The sequence below is a fragment of the Eretmochelys imbricata genome, chromosome 23, assembly GCF_965152235.1.
Source record: "Eretmochelys imbricata isolate rEreImb1 chromosome 23, rEreImb1.hap1, whole genome shotgun sequence".
NCBI classification, from domain to species: domain Eukaryota; kingdom Metazoa; phylum Chordata; order Testudines; family Cheloniidae; genus Eretmochelys; species Eretmochelys imbricata.
In genome coordinates this window covers 4,374,435-4,401,828 of record NC_135594.1, presented here as the reverse complement: position 1 = coordinate 4,401,828, position 27,394 = coordinate 4,374,435, and the positions used below count along the sequence as shown (strand labels likewise).

Here is a 27,394-nt window from a genome sequence, read left to right as displayed (position 1 = left end):
GCCAGGTCTAGGTGGAGTTCTTGGAGGATATGGCCTGCGTCCCTGCAGCGCCTGGCCCAATGGGGCCCCCACCTTGGCTGGGGCAAGGCCGGTATCTATGCAGTAGCTGGCCCCACGGGCCCCGCTCTCTGTCAGCACTACGCGGGCAGCGTCTTTCAGCCAGGGCTCCAACGGGAAGCGGTGGGGCTGAAATTTCACTGCTGAAATTAAAAGCACACAAGGACGGTTTCAAATCGTGACTTCTTTTTACCATTAGTGGATGTAACACAGACAGAGTCCCCTCCCGGCAAAACAAAGCAATACACCGTGCTCCCCCCCAAAAAACGGCCCGTGATGTGGGCAGAATTTGCCCCGCCCGACAGCCTGGAAAGCATTTCACAGTTTAAAATTAAAGTAAGCGGGTGAGAGACCCTCCTGGCGCAGCCAGAGCTGGCAGGAATCGGGGAGACGGGAAAAGGAAGATTTCCCGGAGAGACATGAGATCGGGGAGGGATCTGCCTCCAGGCAGGTGAAATCAACGTAAACACAAAGCGGAGGACAGGGCACTGCTGTGGAAAATGTCAAGCGCATGGGACTGGATGCAGGTCGGTGTGGAACGGGCAGGGGCGGTGGAGTGGGACTGGCAGCCCTTAAAGCAGGTCAAGCTGGGGTCCGGGGTGGGGGGGCGCAGGCTGGCATGTGGGAGGCAGAGGCTTACTGAATTTCAGTAGGGGGGTTATAGGACGAGGAGATGGTGGAGCTATAGGGAGAGAACATGCCAGGCTAATGGGGGGAGGGGGGAGAGAAGAGAGAGAGAGTGTGTGTGTGTGTTTATAGGGAGAGGATGCGCAAGGCCATCAGTGTCAATTTCACAGAGGAGTCACCCCATCCCGACAGACTGGGGAGGGACGTGGCTCCACCACTCCCCCCATTTGCTGGAGGAAGTCGCAGCCCCCTCAGAGAAGGGGCAGCGCCTGCAGGGGAGGGATTGGGGAATCGCACCTGCAAGAGGGAGCTGGGGGAGGGTTGCTCAGCGGTGCCCAGAAGTCCGGCAGGCACCCCCCGGCTGGCTGCCACTCACGTGGATCCACGGGCCGCCCTCAGTTCCGCGGGGGCCCTCTAGCGGCCCAGGGACGGGGCAGGTTTGGTCGGGCTCCAGGGCTGAGTTTAGTGGCCCCTGGCGCCTGCTGTTGCCATGTTAATGTCCTGTTGGCTCAGGAGTGAGGAGAGGGAGATGCGGGGGGGGGGGGGGGGGGGCTGCAAGATCAGACACAGCCAATCACAGCCCCCCTCCTGCCGGCAGAGGGCAAAGCAGCAGGCGAATGATTTTCCAGCTCACTGGCTTGTCAGCACGACAGACATCCGCCAAACAGCTGCTTAGCCGGGCGAGAGAGGCAGGCGACCGGGTGGCTTGCAGGGTCGGGTGGGGGCTCCGGGTCCCTGGTTGTTACTGGTGGTGGTGACTTTCTCCTCCTCCTCCCAGTCCGAGCCAGGTCCAGTTTGGAGCCGGGCTCAGCCTGAAGCAAGCACCAGGCACCTGTTCGCCCTGGCAACGGGCACCGACCCGTGACCCGTGTCAGTTCCAGAACTGGGGGCCCCGGCACAGATCAGGTGTCTCTCCTCTCGGGGCGTCAGCGGATCTCGGATGGGTCTCTCGGTGCGACCGCTGTGCCGGCTGGGAGCCACATCGGAGAAGAGGGCACCAGCTCCGGGGCGGGAAAGCCCTGGCACTCCATCCGCCTCGGCGAGTGCCCAGCTGGGGGAAAAAACCCTGAGCGGCCCCCGCTGGAGTCAAAGAGGCTCAGGGAGGATGCGCTGTGCCAGGCAGGTCCAGAGTTGCCGCCGAGCGGGATCCCAGCATCCACCGCAGCGTGGTGGTGTCCCCTCCCCAGCGCCCGGTGACGGATGCACACGGCATGTGGGTTCTCTCCGGACTGGAAAGAGGAAGTGTCCCGGTCTTGGCAGCAGAGTGCGAGGGGTCCGGCGGTCCCAACCGATGCCAGCTCTGCCCGTGCAGGACCAACGCGGCAGGGAGTGTCCCAGGACGCAACGGGGTACGGGGCGAGCCTTGCCTGCAGCCCCAGAAGAGCCAGTCTATCTCCCTACCCCATCACTGCCAGCCACCCCTCACTGCCATCTGCACCCAGCATGCCTCCCACCTTCCTTTACACACCCAGCCCCCACACAAAGCTCCCGGCCTGCCTTCCCATATAAAAGCAGCCCATCCCACTTACATCGACCCCCCTCGCCTCCTCCAGACACCCCCTAGCAGATACACCCGGCCTTTAGACACCGCCCCGAAATATGGGCACCCCTGCAAGAACCCCACGACAGGCGCACCCAATACGCGTCCGCCTGTCACTCCCCACTCCGCCCAAGCCCACACCGCCACTCCCCCCGACCCATTGGAAAACCACTTGCACGTGTCCAGGCAATGCCGCTCCCCAGCGGGACAGAGGCCCGGAGCAGCCTAAAACCCTTTCCTTCCTAATCCAGTCCGAGAAAGAAGCCGATCCCGGTCGAGGTGCATCCTGGTCTTCCTCCACAGGCGGAGGCCCTCTCCGGGGGCCGCTAGCAGGGGAGAGCTCCCCAGTCCGTCAAAGCCCGAGTATTAGAAACTTAAAGGTAATAAAATAATCTTTTAACCATATACAAATATATATATTAAAAGAAAAACCACCAACAACTCTCCTTCCCCGACGGGCCACGGAGGGAAGCCGGGCGCATCCTGCAGGGCAGCTGGGCGGATTCCTCCCTCACTCCATCTTGGACATTTCAAACTTCGTGGTCACTATTTCCTGGAGCCGGAGAGAAAAAAGGGCCCTTGTTAGGTCCCACGAGGAGGAGAAGAGTCACCCCCATGCCAAGGACGACTCCTTGCTGCTTCCAAGCTAAACGCTGACACCGAAAAGAGATCACTGCGTGTCGGCCACCTCTGGGGTGGGGCGCGGCAGCTGATGAAGGGGGACCGAGCTACCCAACAGCAGAGAGCGAAGGAAAACCCTGCGCCCGACTAAAGCGGGAAGGGGACACAGAGGCAGAACGGAGTCACCCGGAGAACGCGGAGCTGGGTAAACTCCTGGCTCTTGTGAAGAGGTGGATGGGACCTTGGGTGACCATGAGTGGTCAGTGCCTCCGTTTCCTAGCAGGTCGGAGAGACAAGAGAACGGCGCCCCCTAGTGCTGCACTGCAAGGGGAGAGCGCCCCCTACCCTGCTCTCTGCAGCACAGCGCCCCCTAGCGCTACACTGGCTCCGAGGGGAAGAGACCCACTGCCTTGCCCTCTGTATACATAGGTGCTCTTTGGAGCGGGCAAGCTAAGAGCCCAGGATGGAGCCGCGATGCCACCTGTGGGTTCAGGGAGGAGAATCTCTGGGGCTCTAAATAGGAAAAGCAGGGTTACCTCATCGGAGTCCAGCAAAGGGGGTAGCACCCTGCAAGAGGGAAGAGAGGCAGGAAATTAAGGTGCTGAGAACCGCAGGCCCTCTGAGGGACAGACGGATCTGCCCACAGCTGTTTAATAAAGCTCACACTCAAGGCATATGGGGGTCCCAAGCAAGGGGGGGATCTTACCCCTTGGGGACGGGGAGAATCTGGACATTGTCGGAGAGGAATTCAGCCAGGACGCTGAAGCCATATATCCCAAATCCCACAGCACGGACCAGGGGATATTCCCGGAGAGGGTTTGGGGGTCATTTCTCATCCAGGTATTTGCACCTCCTGCTCCATGCCTCCCGGTACCGTACTGGGTCATTACGGACTCCAAGCAGAGAGCACCCCCTACTGAGCCACCCACCCTGCTCCACAGTGCCCCCTGGTGCCAGGCTAGGGCAACGGGGTCATTACTGACTCCCAGGGGAGAGCGCCCCCTACAGAGCCAACTGCCTCGCCCCCTGCAGCACAGCGCCCCCTTGTGCCACACTGGGGTCAGTAAAGCCTCAGAGGTGAGCAGCCCCTGCTAATACCATTTCTCCAGCACTGGGCATTCCCCTCGGTGGTCTCCCACTCAGGGTCCAGCTCAAAACCTGATTAGCATGACAGCTGACAGGCCAGCAGCCCAGCGCGGCAAGCAAAGGCCCTGCATACGAACAGACCGTCCTCCTCACAGCATCACCCCACAGGGAAGCTCGAGGGACGCACGATAAGATCTTAGATTGCCCCGGCCAACGGAGGGAAGGGCCCGGCGAGCTCAGGGATCGCGCTCAAACCTACACGTCAGCCATAGACGACGGGATGTTTTCCTCCACCCATTTCAAATCTTCATCCTGCAAAGAAAGGTCGGGGTGGGGTGGGGTGGGGGGGGGAACGACAGCTAGTCAGTGCTGGAGTCCAGGGGAGCAGCCCCCAGACTGGGCGCATCAGCCCAAAGTTTGCAACACCACAAAGAATCCACTGAATGGGAGGGGACTGCGCCCCCTAGAGCCACTGGGTGGTGAGGGGCACCACAGCGCCCCCTAGCACTACCATGCAGGTGAACACTGAGTGTAAGGGGACAGCAGCCCCTCAACCCCGCTCCCTGGGACACAGCGCCCCCTAGCGCCACACGGGCGGACTGGGGTTAGCACTGAGACAGAGGGGAGAGCTCACCCCTTGCCACGGTGTCACCAAGGACAATGCCTGCAGTGTCTTGGGTCTCCCGCCCACGTATTAAGCGGGTCCGACCCTGCTTAGCTTCGCAGCTCCAAGAGGAGCACAGCCCAAGCTGCAAACCTTTCCTGGCTGCGCGCTGGCGGAAGCGGTTCACCCTGACTCACCCCGCTGCAGCCACGCGCTCCTTCGGCTGGGCTGACAGGGGCCGAAAGGGCTCCGATGTAGGGCCAGGGCGACACCCGATTCAGAGCCTGACCCTGGAGAGGTGGAGGCCCCTTTGGGGAGCCACGAGCCAGATCAGCAGCCCCTGCCCCCGACCCCATTCCTTACCACTCTGCTGCCTTTGAGGATCCCATTGGCTTCATTTTTTGCACCCCGCATCTTCATCCCTTCTGCAAAACAGATAGTCCCCACCCCCCGACCCCAAACCAGAGGGTCAATGGAGGAGCAACTAGGAGCAGGCCCCCACCCACCTCCTGCTGCAGCTGCCCAGAGTTCTCGCATTTCATGCACGATCTAGTGGGCCAGAGTCATTTCGGGGCCCACAGCTGCTGCTCTGTTTGATCCCTCCCTTACCTGGCTGGCAGGGTACACAGGAGCCACTAGGAACAGAGGTTTTGGTTAGAAGCCACCACTGCCCATCAAACGGGGCCGAGCCAACCCCACCCCTGCACCGCACTCTTGTGTCTTTGATCGCAGGGATCTTGACACGCCACTTACCCTCACAACCCCCCCCAGCTCCCCTCCAAGTGTTATCTCTACCTCACAGCAGGGGACGTGACACAGCAGATCAGCAGCAGAGCCAGCCTCCCTTGTTCCAACCACTAGACTTCACTCCCCAACCAGCTCCAGGAAGAGAACCCGGGAGTCCTGACTCCCAGGCTTGTCACCACTCCTCTGACCCTTATACAGCACTGCCTACCTCATACTTACATAGCTGGATTACTGTCCGACATCCTTATCTTTGTGTACAGGGCAAAAATAACCTTGCCCCCTATATATTCCCCTATGCACATACGTACACAGTGCAGAAGCTATGCAGGTAGCCGTGCCAGAAGTCCAACCCTGTGGCTGGATCATTTCATGGTTCTGATCATTTAGAGCCCTGCTAAGTTAAGGGGAAATCAAGCTCATGCTTCAGGGAGCAGGGGTCAGGAAGGGCTTCGCTCACCCTTTCCTGCACACCCCACGTGAAGCAGGGCTCAATGGCCCAGGTGGGTTATAGGGTGGATCTGATTATTGGCTACCGCTGCAGGGCATGGTGGGCGCAATAACTGATTGGGGGATGCGCTTGGTCAGTTGCTAGCACTGGGATTATGTTTAGACCTCTAACTTGCTCTGACTTTCCCAGCCCTAGAAAATTTAAAGGGACAGGCACACCAGAGAACAGCCACCTGCCTAGCATCACTCAGGTACGGAACAGATCGGGGGGTGGGAGAAGGGGGTGTATGAGTACAAGTCAGTCACACGCCAGGGCACCGAGACAGCAGGGCGAAAGGTAAGGAGCAAAGGGAGTCACTTGAACTCAGACCAGTTTCTTCCTACCCCGGCCCAAGCAACAGACACGGGAGTCCAGGGTCTGGGGGAGCATCCTGTTAGATCAGACTTACCGAAGGCCTCGTTCACCATACGTTCCTCTTCCTCATCCTCTTCCTCACTCCCTTCATCCACCAGCGGCACAAACGCATATCTGCTGAGACAGCACAATGGTTCACAAATGCATAGATCCCATAGCCAGGAGGACCACTGTGATCATCCTCCTGGATAACTAGCCACGGCAGAATTTGATTCTTCTTTTCAATAATTTCAAAGAGTATCGATGTATGTTTAAGCATCGCCCCCCCCACATTATTAGCTACAGTAGAACCTCAGACTTATGAACACCAGAGTTACAGACTGACCGGTCAACCGCGCACCCCATTTGGAACCGAAGTGCACGATCTGTCGGCAGAGACAGACAGAATATACAGCCCAGGGCTGTGCGGAACAAACTACTGCAAAAATAAAGGGGAAGCTGCATTTTCTTTCGGCACAGTAAAGTTTCAAAGCTGTGTCAAAGGCAATGTTGCGTTGTAAACTTCTGAAAGAGCCACCAGAGTGTTTGGTTCACAGCTACAAACATCTCAGAGTTACGAACAACCTCCGTTCCCGAGGTGGCTGCAACTCTGAGGTTCCACTGTATTTTCATTTTCACAGGTGTGCAAAATTCTGGGTTTTAAGCTTTTTTTTTTAATTTAAATTTTCACTGTTGTGGGAAATTATGGGGGAGTGGGGACAGCCAATTATTTAACGACAGATGCTAAGATTCACAAAGTGACATTTTTTGTAACCGTTAAAACAAACGGTCAGTATCACGCGTCAGAACAGATAAATAGCTTGAAATCAAAGACTAAGAAGTTCTGAAGCAGCATTCGTCTTACTTTGCCCCGCTGTATATTGCAGTTCTCACAGATGGAAACATTTCTCTGGCTGGTTTGCCTATTTGTGGTGAAATCAACGTTTACTGACATTTACCAATCAAAATCGAATCCTTACTGGACCGTGTGTAATGCAGCCCTCAGGACTTCCCCAAAATAACTCCTAAAAGATCTGCCCAAGTTCAAACAGAAGGCCATGCCAGTTGCAGGGATATTTTTTAAGGGGGCATCACCTGGGGGTTTAATACCCCATGGGGCAGGGCGGGGGAAGCAGCCAGCGCCTGAGTGGAGATGTGGCTCCATCTTAGCCACCAGATCTGGGTTGGATGGAGGAACGGCTGGGCAGGTTATGCAGGAGGTTAGACCCGATGCTCACAATGGTCCTACAGGATAGTATGTGATGTATCTCCCCACTCCCCCATCGCAGCTCCCCATCTTGAAACACCCTTCCCCCAACAACTGACCCCTCCCATCCCAGCGGCCCTTCCCTGGCAACAAGCACCCCCCAAAGAGCTCCTTCCCTGCTGCCGGATACCATCCTTTCTAATGGAGGCTCATCCCTGGAAAATGAGCCAAGCGCAGCTCTCAGCCAAGCCCCAGTCTAGATGCTTTCACTGCCCGCTCCGCCCGGGTGATCTGCACTGGCGTTACAGATGACACCTAGGTTGGATCCTTAATGCACCCCAGTCTCGAGCGCCCAAGCGCGTGGCAGAGTGTAGCCCGGAGGGGGCGGGGGGTCCAGGCACCTTTGGTTGTTGGCCGAGGGCCTCCACAGGAACATGATCACCAGCAGGATGATGGAGAAGAGGAACCTCCAGAAGGCGTCGTCAATCCATAGCTCCCGCCAGTCCTGGGAAGGGCAAGGGAGCAGCGGGAAAGGGAGTGAACCAGGGGAGGCAGGACCATCATGGAAGCCCCATCATCCACAGGTCGTCCTACAGCACCCCTGACATTTGGCCGCACAGCCTCCCGTCGGAGGCAGGAGAGGTATGGAGCAACGGGGAAACTGAGGCACGGGGCGGAAGTGGGCACCCAGTGAATCAGTGGCAGAGCAGAGAATAGAACCCAGGAGTCCTGACTCAGCATCCCAACAGTAGCTCCTGCAGACTCCGGCCGGTAGCACCCCAGGGGGTCGCAGCCAGCCAGGTGGGTGGGTTAGACGCTGCAGCATGGATCTGCAGCCCCATGCAGCCTCCACAGCCAACCTAGGCCCAGTTCCTCCCCAGGGGACCCGACCTCCCCCAGGCTACGCTCTTGTTCACTGGGTTACTGTGCCGGCCCGACTGCCCGGGGCACTCCTGGATCAGAGCCTGCCGGCAGTGCCTGGCTACTCACCGACTGGCACTTGGCAAGCCGGAAGGTCTTGGTGGTCCAGATGATGAAAATGACGGATGCTGGGGAGGAGACAGGCTGTTACCAGGGCGACGGCTGCCAGGCGGGTCCCCCCAACCCCTCATTCAGCTTTACCATCACAACTGGGGCTGGGGGCATTCAGAGCCGCCTTGGGTACACTCCCCACGGAATAGGGGGTGGGCCAGAGCCCTCCAGGTGCATCCCCCGCAGTCCCCACCAGCACAGGGGGCTGAAGGCCTTCCCTGGGGCATCCCCAATTCCCCGTGGGCACTGGGGATCAGCCAGAGCCCCCCCAGTGGGCACTGGCATCAGCTACCTGAACCCTTGGATTCAGCGGGTCATGGCCCCCACCCCCTGGGGAGGGCACAAGAGCCAATCATCCCTGTCCGGTCACAGACTGATCCGGGGGCACGGCCGCCCAAGAGCCGGGGAAGGGATCCCAGTGGCCTCAGAGAGCTGCCCCGCAGGGTCCTGCTCGCCGGAAGAGGGGGCCCAGCTCTCAGTGCACTCCCCCCCCCAGCCCCCAACTCACCGATCACGGCAAAGATGAGGGTGTTGGTGAAGTGGCGGTACAGGGATAGCTTGACCATGTTGCGCCGTAGCTTCAAGAGCTTCATGGTCTGCACCAGGCTGATCAGGATGTGCGGCCCGTTAAGGGGAAAAAAACGGGGTACGCCAAGAGGATTGGTGGGGAGGGTTTCACCTCCTCAAAGACGCTACAGCCCTCCCCCACCCATTCCATGGTGTCTGACTTGGGCTCCTCCCCCGGGTATGCCCCATAAAGCAATGGGGACTACTGCAAAGCATTCTGGGACACCTCAGATGGGGGTTGGGGGGGGGGGGTCAGGTGGGTGGAGACATCAGAATTACCTGTCTCAAGTACTTGATAGCACACAATGCACATTCCCCCCCCCCCCCCCCGACTCCCCAAGGGCCAGGAAATGGTTAATAAGCATCCTCTGCCACCTCCAGCCCCTTCCACCCCAAGAGGCCTGGGGTGGAGGGTCATGATCTCCATGTTAGAGACAGGGAAACTGAGGCACAGACAGGCTGCCCTCAATACTACACAGCAAACTCGACGAATACAACTCAGGAGTTCTGATCACTTCCCCCCAGCCGCACAGCTGGGGATAGAACCCAGGAGTCCTGCCTTGAAGCCCCCGCCTGCTCCAATCACTATATCAAAGTCCCTCCCAGAGACGGGAGTCCTGACCCCACGTCCCCTTGCTCTAACCACTGGACCCCCTTCCCCTCCCAAAATGGAGAATGGAACCCAGGAGTCCTGACACCCATCCTCACCCCGCCGCTCTAACCACTACATCCCCCTCCCTGAATGGGGAATGGAACCCAGGAGTCCTGACGCCCAGCCCCCACTGCCCAATCAGCCCATAACCTCACACTGGACAGAGCAGTCAGACCCGGACCCAGGCAGCGCTGGGGACCCGGAAAGAGGAGGATCTTAGCAGGTTAGAGAGCGCGAGGGGAGGGGAGGGGAGGGGAGGGGGGGCTGCGCGGACGAGCTCGGACAGACCCACGGTGGCACAGGATATCCACCAGCAGAGGGCAGAGTCAAGCATAGCCAAAGGGATGGCAGCCAGCAGCACCAAGTCATCCTGAGCCTGGAGAGGGGGAGAAGAGAAGCAGAGAAAGGTGAGCTGCGGGGGGGGGGGGGGGGAGGAGACACGGCTAAGGGGGGTGGTGCGGGAGGACAGCACAGACAGCGACAGTCCAACCCGTGTGCATAGAGCAGGGGGTGGCTTTTTTGCGAGGGGGGGAGCTGGCCGTGATTAGTTCGGGAGCAAGGAGGGATGCCCCCCCCAAACCACCCCCATACAGAACAGCTGGTTAGAGAAGAGGAGTCCCCCACCTACAAGGAGGACCAAAACACTAGCCCCACCTAGCCCCTCCCTCCCACAGGGAACCTCAGGGCAAACCTCCCCCGCAGCTAGGCCCCGCCCCAAGGGAAATCCTGCCACAGCTAGCCCCGCCCACTGGCAGCAATCCCCAACTGGCTCCGCCCTCCCTCTCACAGGGAGCCCCAGGGCGACCCCCACAGGCTGTCCCTGGCAAGCCCAGCCCCACTCTGCGCACCCAGTGGCTGGGACCATTAGCCCAGGCTGAGGTCACTCCTGTCCCCACCTGATGAGTGTCAGGCCTGCCCCCCGGCTGCCCCTCCTCCCCCAGCGAGCCTGCGGTGGGGTGGTGGCCAGGGCAGGAGGAGGGCGGCCCCAGGGGCGTAGGGTAAAGGATATCCACCAGACGATGCAGGAATCGACAAAGGCCAGCACAATGTCGCACACCAGGGTGGCCGTGCTACCCTGGTCCTGGGTGTGGGGAGGGAAGAGCCAGATGCTGAGGGATCATGGAGCAGGGCCAGCCAACCCACCCACACCGGCCCAGGCCATCCCCCGCTCAACCCCCCTCCCGCCCCCCCGCCCACACCAGGAGCCCCGCTCACAATTCCCACCCTCTGCCCAGTTTAGCCCCACCCCCACCATCCACCCCTCCCTGCAGGTTATGATGGTCACCCCCCGGCTGCCGTCCCACCAGCCAGCCCCTCCCCACACGCCTCCCTGCTCGATACCCACAGGGCCAGGGGCAAACCCCTCTGGGAGCTGGACCCCAAGGAAGTTCCTCTCCTGCGCATGAGGTTGCCAGGAGAGAGAGCCCTGCTCAGCAGAGACAGCTGTCCCCGAGGATGCCCCCTGCCCCTCCGCTGCACCCCCCCCCCACTCCTGGCGCCCCCCAGAAACAACTGCCACCACAGCTCTGTTCAGAGGCACAGTCTCCCACCTGCCGCGGGGCAGCCGGTGGCTCCAATCAGGCTGTCACTGGGGCCATGACTCCAGGCTGCCCATGGCTGGTGGTGCCCCCCTCCTCCCCCAAGGTCCCCACTTACCGATTTCACTCGCAGGATGCCCTCAATGATGGAGAAAAGCAGGTACATCAGCCCCACGCCCACCACCCGGTTCAGCAGGGCGCCCAGCCGCGGCCTGCAGAGAAGCACAGAGAGCAGGGCCAGGGTCACCCACGGGGCGGGCGGGCCAGGGAAGAAAGGAGGGGGCCTCGTCCATGAGCTGAGCCGCCCTCCTCCAGCTTCCCCCACCCCCTTCAGCTTCATGCAACTCCCCAACGCCTGGCATGGTCACCCCGTCCTCCCCACACATGGTCTGACCCATCTCCGACCAGGCCCCCGCCCCCCAATCGGAGTCTGCGCCGACCGCAGCCAAGGCACGGAGCCGCTCCCCACGACCCATATGTGGACGCGCTACCCTTCCTGCAGGGAGGGGAAGGTGAGCTCTCAGGCTTCAGGGCGTAACCAGTCATTGGCAGGGGGCAGGAAGGAATTTAACTCCTTGTTCCTATAAGCAGCGTTACCCAGGGATCATCCACCAGGGTTCATGGGCTAATCTGCCAGGCATCACTCTCAAGTCTCTTCCACTGGTATTGTCCCCTCCACTTCCCGATCTCCCCCAGTCTCCCCGGGGCCCCAGCCCCAGGTACTCACTTGACAATGCCGTATCCCAGGCTGGCGATGATGATCAGCACTCGGGCCAGCATGCGCTTCACGGCGCACAGCACTTCGGCGAAGATCACGGCCCCTTGGACTGGAACGGGAGAGAAAAGCAACGTCACCCCAGGGCGGGAACGGGAAGGGTGGGGTGCAGCACTCCAGGCACAAACCATCACCCCCACCTCTCCCTGCCGTGCACAGATGCCCCCTGGCGAGCCCCGCCAAGCACAGCCACCTCCCAGCCCCTCCTGCCTGCCTGCCAACTTAGCTGCTGAGAACTGGGAAGAAAGGGAATTGCCCCCCAAAAAAGGATCAGAAACCAGAGCCAGGTGCCATTTCGGACCCGTTACATCAGTCCCATGCCACCATGTAGTGGGAGCCGGACTGACGACGCAGAGACGGAAACAGACCTGGGGCAATCTGGGCTCGTTCCTGGCGAGGAACTGGGGTAGGGCTGGGGTCTGGCCTGGATCCAGCCCACAGGCGGTATGCACGTGGCTGGTACGACCCTCAAGGAAGCTTCCAAATGGGAACCGAGCACAACTGATCCTGGGGCGTCTGGTGACCGCGTCGGAGGGGAAAAGCGACCCTGGCTCGCTTGCTGGAGGAGCAGTGCTAAGGCCAGATGACGCAAGGAAATGCAGAGGGGAGAAGAGAGGAGACAAGGAGGGGAAGGAGGAGGCTGGTGAAGGGGGAGCAGATTTTCCCAGCATTTGATGCCCAGCGGGACAAAGTGTTCTCCTGTCGCTCTCTACACAACCCAGGGGGAGAGCTGCTGGGCCTGAGGGCAGCCAAAAAGGTCTGGGGTCGGCGCTGACAGGGGAGAGCGCCCCCTACTGAACCCCCCCTAAAACCAGGTGGTGCATTGTAACCACGGACTGCGAGGGGAAAGCGCCCCCTCCCGAGATCTCCACCCGGCCCTGAAGCACAGCGCCTCCTCGTGCCTTGCTGGGGTCAGTGCCAAGTGGGGAGGGAGCCCCCTACTGAGTCACCCCCTGCCAGGGCTTCCACCCAGGTCCCAGCGAGGGCGAGCCCTGCTGGGTGGGAGCTGCGCCGGGGGCCCGCGCACTTACCAGACACCCCCTGGCCCTGGATGCTCTGGAACTCGGCGTAGAAGACGGCCTTCTCCAGCATGCCCAGCAGGATGACACCCCCGATCCAGAACTGGATGCGCAGGATGTCCCGCCAGTAGCAGGCCAGCAGCCCCAGCCACAGCACCCCGTAGAACACGTACACGATGCACATGGCCATGTAGAACTGCGGGGGGCGGGAGAGCGGCGCAGCTGACAGGCCTGATCGCAGAGCTCCGGCCATGGGATTGGAGGGGGCTCCTGGCTGTCCAGCAACTGCCCCCCACCCCAATCACCAACGCTGCCCCGCGGCCTTGAGATCAGCCCTGATCTGAGGGGCTGGTGCCCCCCTAGCGCTGCAGTGGGGCCTGCGATGGCTGTGAGGGGAGAGCGCCCCCTATTGAAGCGGCCACTTGCAGCACAGTGCCCCCTAGCACCATGCCGGGGAAGGGATGATTGCAAAAGGAAAGCGCCCCCTACCGGGCCTCCCAGCCCCTGCAGGTTGGCATCCCCTAGTGCCACAATGGGGCATGGGGGTTGGACGGGAGAGCGCCCCCTACGGAGTCCCACATTTTGCGGCACAAAACCCTCTCCAGTGCCATGATGCAGCACTGATGGGAGAGCGCCCCCTTCTGAGCACCCCACCCCGCTCTGCAGAGCTTCCTAGCACCATGCTGGACTCAGAACTGGCCCAGAGAGGCTACCCCCTATGTCCCTTCCTACAGCAGTGGGATATGCCCCAGCAGTCTCCCATTCAAGTACCAACCTGACCAAACCCTGCTTAGCTTGCAAGACCAGCCAGCATCCCAGCTCATGGTGCTGAAGGAGAATGCGCTCAGTGGAAGGCAGTGGGGTCAGGCAGAGCTGGGCCGTTACCCACAACACTCAGCAGAGCTGGCAGGGGCTTGGCAGACACGCTCACCGGGAGGCCATGAAACGGCCAGCAGCGAGACGTGGCAGCAGCCCCAGGCCTGGGGTGAAGAGACGGGGGCCTAGCCAAAGCAGCTGCTGGTCTCCACTTAAAACTCCCGGCGTTCATGGGGAGGGGATGTTAGCACAGCCATGGAGACCGCCGGGCTGCGCTCCCCAAACCGTGCCAGCCCCGGGGGTCGGGTCCCTCCCCTGAGCCTTGACCCCGGGCCAGGAGCTGCTTCTGCTCACTCACCGCCATGAGCGGCCACTCGGAGGCGGAGACGTACTGGTAGAGAGGGTGCTTCATCCGGACGTCAACTGGGGAAGGAGACACACAGCTGGGTGCCGGGAAGCAGCCAGAGGCAAGGAGCCCGCCCGCCACAACAGCTGCTCTCCAACCGCGTTCGCTGCCCCTCTCCCCCCGGGAGCCACCTCCCTCCACCAGCTGCCCCCCCCCATTCTCTGCCTCCTTCCTTCTGCAGGGATCCGTCCCGTTCTCCCCAACCCCAACCCCGGCCTCCTGCCCTCCCTGGGACAGCCTCCCACTGAACCCCCCACTCACCCTGGGACAGCTGCCCCTCCCCCACATCACTCCCCTGGGACAGCCCCCTCCATCCCCTGGGACAGCTGCTACCCCCCTCCCCCCGCCCCTCTCAGTGGGACAACCTCCCACCAAACCCCCAAATCCCACCCTGCCCCACACTCCTTCTCCCACAACTCATGCTGAGACAGCTGGTCCTCCCCCAGCCCCAACTCCATGGGACAACTGCCACCCACCAACTTCACTGGGATGGCTACACCCTCTCCCTCTGGGACAGCTCCCCCCCCCACACACACACCCTCACCCCCCCAGGACATCCACCCCCACTCCATGCCCCCTTCCCCTGGCCTCTCTACCACCACCCTCACTCCCCCCTCCTACCCACACCCACCCCTATTTGACCTGCGGCAGCTACCTGTCTCCAGCCCAAACCCTGTTCACCTGGGACAGCCGGCCTCCCCCACCCCTTCCCCAAGGAAAGTCACCCCTCCCCTCTTCCAGACAGTCACCGCTCCCTCCCCACATCCCCTTCCCCTATGGCAGCTCCCCCACCCCAGCCTGTTCCCCAGGACAGCTCCCTCTTTCTCTCAGCTCCCTCAGGGAGAGAGTCACCCCTTCCCTCACACTGCTGTCCTGTTCAAGGGGCACCAAGACACCTGCTTCCCCAGTGATTCAAACCTGGGATGTGGGAGCGGAGAGGGGAGGCTGCAGCAACCTAGCTCAGGCTGTGCTTACTTGTGAGCTCCCAGTTTGAGGCAGCTTTTGGGTCCCTGCTCTGCCCCTCAATCTTCAGGATGAACATGTAGGGCCCGTCCTCCCAGGTCTCGGCTAAGGCATACAGCTGCAAAGAGACAAGCCCGAGTGACCCACAGGAGGCACTCTGCCCTCACAGGGGCAAACCTTCCACCCTCACCTGACCCCCACACTGCAGAGCGGCAAACACAATCAGGGGTTCTCACTCCCTGGGATGGGCCACTCGTTAACCCACCCAGCAACAGCAAGAGTGGGGAAGAGGACCTAGGGTGTGGGCTGAGCAGCGTGGAGGGAGGAGCCCTATTGCAGCCTGGGGAGAAAATCCAAGCTGCAGACTACTCTCTCTTGATTTCTATGCTGGAGAAAAAAACCTGGGGCATGTGGTGGGTGGACAAACCTGGGATTATACATACAACTTTGGCTCAGCCAATGACATACTCGAGCGGTGCTGATTCTACCCAGTAGGGGGCAGCAGAATGTACTGAGGAAGCCAAGCTAGGGCAGTATTTGCCAAGCTGCACCAGGATCGGAGGGCTACCTGAGCCTGGCTCCATCCAGTCCTACAGACACAAGCAGCTCCTTGAAAGCAACCCTAACCACGACGACAAGCACTCCAACTGGCTCCCATGGGATCTGCCAGCTGTCGCGGTCACCAACCTCCGACTTGTCCTGCCTCCCTGCTTTTGATTTCTTGGTTCCGTCAGTCTTTCCCGGGCCCAGTTTCTCCCCCTGGGTCTCGCTCGGCTTCCCTGCCGCCTCTGGATTTTTGCCAGGCGCACCGGCCAATTCAACAGTAGACGACTTCTGCTTCCCTGCGTCATCCTTGGCGTCATCCTTGGACTGCGCACCCACGGTCCCGCGCCGCTGGACCCTGGTCGGCTGCTGCAGAATGCAGAAATTGAGGGGCAAGAGTGTATGTTGGGGGGTGGTGGTGGGGGGGTTAGAAGATTCCATGGGGGGGGGAAATGGTGGTGTAGGGTGGCGGGGGGTGTATGCTCTTTTCAGGGCATCTTTCTGGTGGATAAAGGCCACCAAAAGTGCTTTTATTCTACTGCAGAAATTTCTTCTACATTAGAAATCCAGGTCTTCTCTAACTCAATTTTTTCTCTTGGGAGACTAAGGACAACTGGAGATCGGTAGGGTTAGGACACTTGACTGAGAAAGCATGCAGGTTTATTCAGACTGTTTCAAGTGTTGTTTCACATTTAAACTCAAACAGATCCAACAACTGGGAGAGCAACTTTTTGTTAAATACACCATTAATTGCCAGGAGAGCTCCCAGTCCAGATCTCCGGGACTTCCAAGGAGACATCTGGCGTAATTAAGACATAACGGCTATTTTTAGGGTAGACACATACACTATTATTATTTAAATTGAAGACCCACTCCAAGCCCTTTTATCCCTCATAAAGAAGCAAGAAAAGGCATAAAGTGTGCTGGCTGGGAAACAGATGGTCCATCCCGTGAAAAATAAACACAGCAGGAAATAATTCATCCCAAATCGGGGCAAAATGCCCAATTTTCTAATTTTTTGCCAAACAAAATTCTGGAAATAAAACGTTTTGAGTCAATCAAAACGTTTTGCTTCAATAAACTCAAAACATTTCGATGAAAACCCTTTTATACATAAAATAAAGGACGTTTATCAACCGAAAAGTTTTGAGCTTTCGTTTTGAAACAGAACGTTTTAGAAAAATGTCAAAATCTCAAGTCTTTCTTCCCGAGGGGAAACATCGTAGAAACCTGTAAGATTTTGCCAAAAATTCCAATTTAATCAAAATGGCATTTTCCAACAGAAAACTCTTTCGATGAAAATTTTCCGACTGGTTCTAGGTACAAATCCCAGCTGGCTGGACTGGACACCATGAGGAGAGTAAAATCAGAGCTACCTACAGGGTTTGTTTCAAAGCAGCTTCTTGCAACTAAAAAATACGGACAGAATGGATGGTGCAGATATTATTCAGTTATAGGTAGCGGGCAAAGGAATTTTTCTCCCTGCATCACGTCCCGCTTACAAGAAGCGAAAATATTATTCCGTTGCAAACAAGAAATACATATCAGCTCACACATTTAGAAAAGCAAGTGAGGAAGAATCGCTGCCCAGTTGAATTTGCAAGGGGGCAAGGTTCGGGAGGCAGAAGGAAACTGCCAACACTAGAATTCAGCTGGGGTGCCACGGCTAGCACACTGATCAAGACCTCTTACCTGAAAGATTGTCCCTTTAGGGACACGGTGCTGTGCTGGGGTCAGCAGGGATTCAGAGGGGAGAGGGCCCTTTACCAAGCCCTGCCCACCAGCAGCACTGCACCCCTTATCGCCAGGGCTGATGGAGGGGAAAGCACCCTCTACCCAGTCACCCATCCTTCTTCCTGCAGCACAACGGCCCCTAGTGCTGCTCTGGAGTCACCATCCAATAAGGAATCAAACCCTGTTTCCCGAAGCGCCCTGTGTTCCCCATCCAAGCCTCAACCAGGGCCGATCCTGTTTAGCTTGCAAGACCTGCCAGGATTCCAGCAGCGCAGCTGCAGGACAGAACCAATTACAGAACCAATGACTACTCAAACCCAGAGCCACAGGACCTCATCAAGCCCCTAGATTAGAGCAAAGGGTCAAGCCATGAAAGGGTGGGTGATCAGAGCTCTTACCCCAGGGCCAGGGAAGGAGGGGCTGTCCCCTACATACCCCACATCAGAGGGCCAGGCAACGCCAAGCAGAAAGCCCAGAGAGTGCCTGTGGTCCCCCCCCGCAACCAGGAGTACCTCTCTCTCAGCCAGCTGGCCTCGATGACCGGCCTGAAGCCAGGGCTGTGGGGGAGAAGCGGGGCAGCCCGACAGTTGGGGTGACCCACCTGCAAGTCCTGGAGGCGATCCAGCCGCGTGGGAAGCTCGAAACTCTCCACATTCAGCTAAGGGAGGAGGGAGAAGAGAGTCACCAAGAGCAGCTGGCACAAAGCAGGGTGGCGCCCCAGGGAACCCCACAAACATGGACCCCAGCCCCCCTCCAATGGCCAAAGAGCCCCCAGTTACCGCAATCCCCTCCTGTTTCAAGCAGCTGAATTAGAAAGCCCGCCCTCCGCCCCCCACCCAATCAGCCCACCCTTGCATCGGCTCCCCACCAGGACACCCCCAAAGACTCCAAGACCCCCCTGCCTGTCCCCCCCCCCCCCCGTCATCAGACCCATCCCCCTTCCTAAGAGCTCTGTTTGAATACATCGATCTGAGCTCCGTTCTCTTCCTGGGCTTCCCAGCCCTCGGCCCCAGAGGGAACTCACCTCGAGGGGGACCGTGTGACTGCAGTTGAAGGGTTTATACGAGCGTAGGATGTACTGGCCAGAGCTCTTCGGTTCCAGCTCGGTCTTGTAATTTGTCAGGTAAGTCTCTGCTCTCTTCTCCTGCAGGGGTGGGAAGAGACTAGGCCTGAGGCCCAAAGATCTCCCCACCCAGGGGACACCGATCACATGGTTGATCCCAATAGCCCATCACCTGCTCCATACGCTCTAGCCAACAACCTAGATGGGGGGGGGGGGAGACTCCTCCCTGATTCCTCCCCACCCCAGGGACAGCCATGACATTGTGAATCAATGAGAGTCCAGGAGGGAGGGGCCATAATCCCAGCAGATGAGGAGGAGGAGGAGGAAAGAGATCACCCCCACCATTAGTTCCCCCCGAGGCTTAGTCTACATGTGGACACTAGGGAAAATTACTGTGAATTAACCCAGATTAGTTAAACCAGATTTATATAAGAACGGCCATATTGGGTCGGATCAAGGGTTCATCTAGCCCAGTATCCTGTCTTCCGACAGTGGCCAATGCCAGGTGCCCCAGAGGGAATGAACAGACCAGGTGATCACCAAATGATCCATCCCCTGTCACCTATTCCCAGCTTCTGGCAAACAGAGGCTAGGGACACCATCCCTGCCCATCCTGGCTAATAGCCATAGATGGACCTATCCGCCATGAACTTATCTAGTTCTTTTTTAAACCCTGTTATAGCCTTGGCCTTCACAACATCCTCTGGCAAGGAGTTCCACAGGTTGACTGTGCGTTGTGTGAAGAAATACTTCTTTTTGTTTGTTTTAAACCTGCTGCTTATTTATTTCATTTGGTGACCCCCCTAATTCTTGTGTTATGAGGAGGAGTAAATAACACTTCATTATTTACTTTCTCCACACCAGTCATGATTTTATAGACCTCAATCATACCCTCGTTAGTCTCTTTTAGTTTGTACCGGGGCCTCTTCGATCCAATGGCCCCCAAGCGATTTACACACAGTTAATGATGCCTCACAACCCCAGCTCCCACCGTCCTCTTGCAAGGTCAGCACCATCCTCATTTCACAGAGGGAGAAACTGAGGTACGGAGAGGGGAAAAGAACTTGCCCGGGCTTATAGGGAGTCAGTGGTACAGCTGGAAATAGAAGCCAGCAATCCTGACCCCACCCCACGCCCCCAGTCTCACGCACTAACACACTGGACTCCCAGAGCCAGGAACAGAACCCAGGAGTCCTGGCTCCCAGCCCCCTGCTCTAACCACTGGACCGTGCTCCCTTTGGGAGAGTGGGTGTCCAAAGCCTCTATGCTCAGAGCTCTCACTCCAACCAGCCTGCTTTGAATGCCTCCTCCATCCAGTTGTCCCCACTTCCTCTGCCTTTTCCAGGCCTCTTCTTCTTCCCCCACTGCCCAGGCCTTCCCCGCAATCAGAGCCCAGGCCGCAAGGACACGGAGGTGCTTACGTCTATGTAGACTTCGTTGTGACAATGGGAGCTCCGCAGATACCAGGTCACGTTCAGGGTCACCCCCGGGGAGCACTCCTTTGCCAGCACTGCAAAGCAGAGGCACCATCAGCGCCCAGCAAACAGGCCCCCGAGACCCCAGCAGCAGAGCCGGAGTCACGACCGACAAGGGGCAATGCAGGCCGTTTGCATCCTCAGCAGGAAAAGCTGGGATGACATCAGCACTGGCAGGAAAAGTATGGAGACAGAACGCGGACCCCTTCCCCCACCGCCAGGGCATGTGATGGTCTGACGGGGGTGGGAGAGGGAGACTAGACAGGAGTAGATAGACGAGGCAGTATCATTACCACCATTTTATGGATCGAGAAACTGAGGCAGGGACGGGACTTGACCTCTTCACTCAGCAGCTGAGCCAGGAACAGAAGCCAGCTCTCCCACGTATCAGTCCAGAGCTCTAGCCACATGGCGTCTCTTTCGGAGAGAGACTGATTTGCTTGGGTCCCATCAGCAGAGGCTGAATCTTTTGGATTCCGTAGGCCCAGGGACCTTGCTCAGTTTGAATGGCCAACCCAGGACTGGTCAGTTTTCCTTTGGGTTTCTCTCGCTTCCTCTCCAACATACAGGCACTAAGTAAAACCAAGCTGCGTTCGGCTGCCCAAGAACATAAACCTTCAACATGATGCTGTCACAATCCCACGTCAGCGAAGCACCTGAGCACATGCCTAACTTGAAAGCACGTAAGCAGGCACTGCTGATATCTGATGCCTAAAGCCCCAGCTACTGGATTCACGTGATCAGGTGAGAATCAAGACAAGCCGGAAAATGGGACACCCCCTCCCCCTGAGAGTCTAATACTAGAAATCAAAACGCGAGTTGTGTTTTCACTCATTATTTTTTGAAATCTCGTGATCTGCCAGCCAATTGTGTAATGCTGGGGGACCCAACTTGCACTTCTGAACCCCTGCGCTCAGCAACGCAGCACGGGGGTCTCACGAGCTTCAGCAGAACGGATTCCATGCTCAAAGCTTAGGTACCCTGCTAACTCAGGGCCGATATTTCGTATTCTTTTGCAATCAAAATTGCTTAAAAAAAAAAAGGACACATTCTGTGATGCTTTGGAACATTTTCCCTGGGTCCTCGGAACAAGATGATAGATATATTTTGTGCACGGCACTAAGAAACATGTAACTGTCAATGTGTGACCTTCACTAGACACTGGGCTTGTTTTAAATGTAATCTCTCTCTCCCCCGGGAGGACTGCGTGTCGAGCACAGTAGCTGCTTACATGACTAATAAAAAAGTTGTGTTTTGATATGATCCAAAGGGCTTTTTAAAATAACACGGTATTTTTAGATGCCCCAGCTCAGTGGGTTACAGAGAACATAAGAATGACCCTACTGGGTCAGACCAAAGGTGCATCTAGCCCAGTATCCTGTCTTCCGACAGTGGCCCATGCCCCATAGGGAATGAACAGAACAGGTCATCATCAAGTGATCCATCCCGTCGCCCATTCCCAGCTTCTGGCAAACAGAGGCTAAGGACACCGTCCCTGCCCATCCTGGCTAATAGCCATTGATGGACCTATCCTCCATGAATTTATCTAGTTCTTTTTTGAACCCTGTTATGGTCTTGGCCTTCACAACATCCTCTGGCAAGGAGTTCCACAGGTTGACTGTGCATTGTGTGAAGAAATACTTCCTCTTGTTTGTTTTAAACCTGCTGCCTATCAATGTCATTTGGTGACCCCTAGCTCCTCTGTTATGAGAGGCAGTAAACAACACTTCCTTATCTACTTTCTCTACACCAGTCATGATTTTATAGACCTCAATCATATCTCCCCTTAGCCGTCTCTTTTCCAAGCTGAAAAGTCCCAGTTTTATTAATCTCTCCTCATAAGGAAGCCATTCCATCCCCCTAATAATTTTTGTTGCCCTTTTCTGAAGCTTTTCCAATTCCAATAGATCTTTTTTGAGATGGGGCGACCACATCTGCACGCAGTATTCAAGCTGTGGGCGTACCATGGATTTATATAGTGGAAACATGATATTTTCTGTCCTATTATCCATCCCCTTCTTAATTATTCCCAGCATTCTGTTTGCTTTTTTGTCTGCTGCTGCATATTGAGTGGATGTTTTCAGAAAACTATCCACAATGACTCCAAGATCTCTTTCTTGAGTGGTAACAGCTAATTTAGAGCCCATCATTTTATACGTATAGTTGGGACTACGCTTTCCAGTGTGCATTACTTTGCATTTATCAACATTAAATTTCATCTGCCATTTTGTTGCCCAGTCACCCAGTTTTGAGAGATCCTTTTGTAGCTCTTCGCACTCTGCCTGGGTCTTAACTATCTTGAGTAATTTTGTATCATCTGCAAATTTTGCCACCTCACTGTTCACCCCTTTTTCCAGATCATTTATGAATATGTTGAATAGGACAGGTCCCAGTACAGACCCCTGGGGGACACCACTATTTACCTCTCTCCATTCTGAAAACTCACCATTTATACCTACCCTTTGTTTCCTATCTTTTAACCAGTTACCAGTCCATGAGAGCACCTTCCCTCTTATCCCATGGCAGCTTACTTTGCTTCAGAGCCTTTGGTGAGGACCTTGTCAAAGGCTTTCTGAAAATCTAAGTACTCTATATCCACTGGATCCCCTTGGTCCACATGCTTGTTGACCCGCTCAAAGAATTCTAGTAGATTGGTGAGGCATGATTTCCCTTTACTAAAACCACGTTGACTCTTCCTCAACAAACTATGTTCATCTATATGTCTGACAATATTGTTCTTTATTATAGTTTTAACCTGTTTGCCCGATATTGAAGTCAGGCTTACAGGACTGTAACTGCCGGGATCACCTCTGGAGCCCTTTTTAAAAATTGGTGTCACGTTAGCTATCTTCCAGTCATCTGGTACAGAAGCAGATTTAAATGATCGGTTACAGACGACAGTTAGTAGTTCTGCAATTTCACACTTGAGTGCCTTCAGAACTCTTGGGTGAATGTCATCTGGTCCTGGTGACTTACTGGTGTTTAATTTATCAATTTGTTCCAAAACCTCCTCTAATGACACCTCAGTCTGGGACAGCTCCTCAGATCTGTCAGCTAAAAAGAACGGATCAGGTTTGGGAATCTCTCTCACATCCTCAGCCGGGAAGACAATCCTTTCCATTTATTGGATAGCTCTATTTCTCTAGATTTACTACTTCCCTCTCAGGAGAGCTGTGATCAAAGCTTTCAAATCTGGGTGCCTAAAACTAGGCTCCTTAAACTCCATATTTAGGCTCCTAATTAAGGACCGATCATGCAAAGACTGAGGCACGTACTTATCACAGTTTGTTGGAAGATCTTCTTTGAAACAGTTTCCCGTTGGAAAATACGAATGTTTTTCAAGGAACTAGATCAACTGAGACAAAGCTTTGCGCAAAACATTGGGAAAATGTTTTGAAAACGGCCAAACATCCCCCAAACGCTGTTTGGACTCTGACAAGCCCATCCCCATATAGTTTAAGGAGCCCAGCTTTAGACATCCGGGTCTCCCTGTTTTGACCCAAACATATTGCACGGTTTAGCTGGAGGATTTTGCTGGGCTTGTCTTGAATATGCCCAATACCCGCTCCCCAGCCTTTCAACACATCTGAAGCTACTCACCCTGAAGAGAGATCGAGGAACCATTGAACATCGTCTTGGAGAACACAAACAGGTTCTTGGTGCTGTTCTGAAAAGGCAAGGGGGGTGGGGGAAGATTTGTTTCAGTCACAAGGTAAGAAAACACACAGGGAAGGGTTTTTTGATCCCCTAAACAAACCGATGCCAGGAAATGTGCACTAGTGAATCGTCATAAATGAGCAACTTGAGGCAAACAGCTTTGCATATAGCCTGGAGTGCAGAAAATTTTGCATGGCTGCTTCTGGGGAAGGGCAGAAGGGTTAAGAAACAGCAGAGGTTTATCCCCCTGGCTTGTCCTCAGAAGAGCCAACGAGAAAGGGCTGTATTAGGGGGCAGCATGATCCAGGGGTTAGAGCACTGATTGGGTACTAAGGAGACCTGTGTCCCATTCCCAGCTCTTCCACTTCCGTTTCCCTTCCCACCCTGTCATGTCTATTTGGATAAACTCTCTTGCTACAGGGGGGGGGTGGTAGAAAGTCCCTTGGGAGATGGCACATGGGGACTAGGGGTGATTAGCGAATGCAATGAGCTCAGCCAACAAAACATGTTATTGGCCGGGGATCAAGTGACCCACGCAGGCCAAATTCCTGGCTCACTCCCACAGGAGGCCCCTCCAGGGCAGGGCTGGTGGAAGGGTCTCTGGTAGGAAGTTGATCACCTGGGCTGACAAGCTCAGCACACGAACATGGTTCCGACAGGGGGAAGTAGGCTGGGGAAAACCAGTCGAATCTGAGCACGCCCGGCCACTCTCAGTGGAGGATCTCAAAGGACATCATGAACTAAAATTGAGTCTCAACAGCCTCCAGCAGCAGGTGCGCCCAAATCCACAGACCGGGAAGCAAGGTGATGTGTTACGCCCAGACACAGCGGAGGAGCCACAACGAGAACCGAGGAGTCCTGACTCCCAGTTCCTCTGCTTGAACAACAACGACCTCACTCCGGCCCAGAACTAGGCAGAGGACCCAGGAGTCCTCACTCTCATTGCTCAACCCCCCCATCCTACTTTGTGAATAGAACCCAGGTGTCCCAACGGCTAGATCCCAGCCCCATCCCACTGGAGGCCTAGAACCCATATGCTCCAACTCTCAGCCCCACTAGGCTAAGTAGGCTCTACTCCCACCTAAGGATAGATCCCCAGGAGTCCGGACTGCCCGCCCCAAAACCACACTCCCATCCAGGGCTGGGAATAGGATACAGGCACCCAGCCCTAAACACTGCACGCACTTTGTCTCAGCTAGGTCCTTATTTCTGACGTTCCGATGACGCTGTTATGGGTAGAGAGACATCCCCACTATGCTAAGATCATGCCATTGTCCCTGGTACCTAGAGACTGTACCAGACATTGAGGGTTTTCAGCTGTGCACTGATCCAATCAAGAGATCTTATTAACGAACTGACTGATCATAGGGCAACGAGCAAGTACTGTCTTCGTGCCCAGATGACCGTTAAGTTTTCGAGGTAAATATTGACCGAAGTACATTCTATTCGGTCAATATTCAGTTCTTCAATTATTCAGAACATCACTGATGTTGGCTCGTCAACACAAATCCATTGCCCTCTTTGTAAGGTATGTTCAGTGGCTCTCCAGAGGAAATAACCGGTGAATTTGCCATTACAGCCAGATCGCACCAGTGGGACAGAAGCAAGGAATATTTTGAATGGGGGATATTAATACACTTTTATTTCCTACCCTTTTCCATCCAAGGAATTCAAAGCCACTTACAGGTGTCAGAAAATTAAACCTCACAATCAACAGTGGAAGGAAAGTCTTTTCCCATTCCCTTTCCCCCATTTTACAGATAGGGAAACGGAGGCAGAGAGTGACTCATCAATGGCAGGGCCAGGCATACAACCCAGATTTCCCAGCTCCCTGGCCTTAATAGTGACACAAAGGAAAAAAACCCTGAGATTCTTTATGTTATATAAAGAAGGAAAGATTATTTCCTGTGTGTATTTTATACTAGGAATCCAGATGGTCGTGGGATTGAGGCACTGGACTGGGATCCAGGGGCTCTGTGTTCAACTCCCAATTCTGCACTGGGTTTACTTTACAGAAGTCATTCTCTGGGCATCAGATCCCAAATGGCAATTTAGGGAACAAAATCCACCCTGTCTCCCTCTCTTTGTCTCTCTTGTCTATTTAAATTGGATGTTTTTCAAGACAGAAACTCTTTCACAGTCTGCACTAGGCCTGGCACAATGAGGCCTGGATCTTGGCAGAAGATTCCAGCCACTCCCACCCATTGTACAGTTATTTGTTAAATAACAATCAGGTCTTGTCTGACGCGGGAGACTTCACAGCGACTGGACTACCAGTGGCATTACGACATCGCAAGGCACTGAACGCTGCAGCAAGTCAAAGAGGGAGTGGATTTGTAAAGCAGACTGCTTAAAACTTTAGGGCGTTTGAACACCCCTTGAAAACTAACGCACATGCCGGAGAAAGAACATCTCTGTTAAACGATTCGCATGCACTCCGTTAAAAGGCCAGATCTCACAGTACACCCGCCCCGATCCCAGGAGCGAGCCCATGCTAAGGACATTTCCCACCCCCTGCCAACGCTGGAAGCCCAAGCACAACCAAGGCTCGCACACCAAGCTGCAGCAGGCACAGGGCTCCTGTCTACACTAGGGCTCCCTAAGTTGCAACAATGGGATATTTTGATCCCCCTTTCCCCAGCGGAGGCTGCAGGTGAAGCGAGGAAGCCCACAGCCCTTCCTGATGTTCCTCAGGAACAGGAGAGACCTAAAGGCTCATTTAAGGGCTCATTGGTTATGAAGAACAAGGCCAACAAGAAACAGGTGGGACAGCCCAGGTCCTGCACAGGAGGCCAGCCCTGCCCCTAGTCTGGAAGAACACAGCGGTCCAGAGCAGGGCACCCCCGCCCCCCCGCTCTATAGGGGCCGGGTCTCACCTCTATAGGGGCCCGGCTCACCCCCTCCCACTCTATAGGGGCCCGGCTCGCCCCCTCCCACTCTATAGGGGCCCCAAACAGGGCTCCTCCTCCTTCATTGACCCTGACAGACCAATCTCTATGTCTCCCACTCTATAGGGGCCGGGTCACACCTCTATAGGGGCCCGGCTCGCCCCCTCCCACTCTATAGGGGCCCCAAACAGGGCACCTCCTCCTTCATTGACCCTGACACACCAATCTCTATGTCTCCCACTCTATAGGGGCCGGGTCACACCTCTATAGGGGCCCGGCTCGCCCCCTCCCACTCTATAGGGGCCCCAAACAGGGCACCTCCTCCTTCATTGACCCTGACAGACCAATCTCTATGTCTCCCACTCTATAGGGGCCGGGTCACACCTCTATAGGGGCCCGGCTCGCCCCCTCCCACTCTATAGGGGCCCGGCTCGCCCCCTCCCACTCTATAGGGGCCCCAAACAGGGCACCTCCTCCTTCATTGACCCTGACAGACCAATCTCTATGTCTCCCACTCTATAGGGGCCAGGCGCCCCCACCCCCACTCTATAGGGGGCCAGAGCAGGGCGCCCCCTCCTTCGTGCTCCCCTGTACATAGGCATCGGTCTCCCCCCTCCCTAGGGGGCCAGAAGACTCTGACCCCCGACCTGGGGGGGGGGCACTGCGCCGAGGCGGAGCCGCTAGTGGGGGGGGAGGGGGAGCGAACCCCCCCACAGGGGGCGGAGCCTCTGTCGCGACAGGCCCCGCCCCTGTCGCGCCGCCGCCGACTCACGCTGCGGGCGCTCACGGTCCAGCGCCCCGGCTCGGACCCCGCCCCGCCGGCCGCCGCGGGCCCGAGCGCCAGGAGCAGCAGGAGCGAGAGAGGCCGCGTCCCCCCACCGCCCCGCCGCGCGGCCGCCGCCATCCTCTTCCGGGCCCGGCACCACGTGACCCGCG

At 56.5% G+C, this 27,394-nt stretch overlaps 1 protein-coding gene across 2 annotated transcripts; it reads right to left on the bottom strand.

The window, feature by feature from the left end:
* Positions 1 to 226: 226 nt before the first annotated feature.
* Positions 227 to 27,394, bottom strand: LOC144278748 (transmembrane protein 87A-like). 2 transcript variants are annotated; one of them, XM_077840079.1, is made up of 20 exons: positions 27,231 to 27,394; positions 23,514 to 23,580; positions 19,860 to 19,948; positions 18,400 to 18,519; positions 17,977 to 18,033; positions 15,786 to 16,010; positions 15,111 to 15,216; positions 14,088 to 14,152; positions 12,926 to 13,109; positions 11,847 to 11,946; positions 11,238 to 11,331; positions 9,889 to 9,957; positions 8,871 to 8,979; positions 8,321 to 8,379; positions 7,732 to 7,835; positions 6,179 to 6,258; positions 4,899 to 4,960; positions 4,191 to 4,243; positions 3,382 to 3,412; positions 227 to 2,777 (listed from the first exon to the last, which is right to left on the bottom strand). In XM_077840079.1, exons 1-20 carry the CDS (start codon positions 27,360 to 27,362, stop codon positions 2,736 to 2,738), a joined length of 1,848 nt encoding a protein of 615 aa, XP_077696205.1. In that variant the 5' UTR covers positions 27,363 to 27,394; the 3' UTR covers positions 227 to 2,735. The 2 variants fall into 2 exon arrangements, with proteins under 2 accessions (XP_077696205.1, XP_077696204.1); XM_077840078.1 differs by lacking the exon at positions 9,889 to 9,957 and adding an exon at positions 10,591 to 10,662 and having other exon boundaries at positions 27,231 to 27,393.

What these genes read in the sequence shown, in the direction of transcription:
- LOC144278748 (XM_077840078.1), bottom strand. Translation starts at nt 27,362, where the DNA reads ATGGCGGCGGCCGCGCGGCGGGGCGGTGGGGGGACGCGGCCTCTCTCG. An exon ending in TATGGTGAACGAGGCCTTCG is followed by an intron (nt 4,961 to 6,178) that starts GTAAGTCTGATC and finishes TCTGTTTTGCAG; the next exon opens with AAGGGATGAAGATGCGGGGT. An exon ending in CTTTGCTGGACTCCGATGAG is followed by an intron (nt 2,778 to 3,381) that starts GTAACCCTGCTT and finishes CTCCGGCTCCAG; the next exon opens with GAAATAGTGACCACGAAGTT.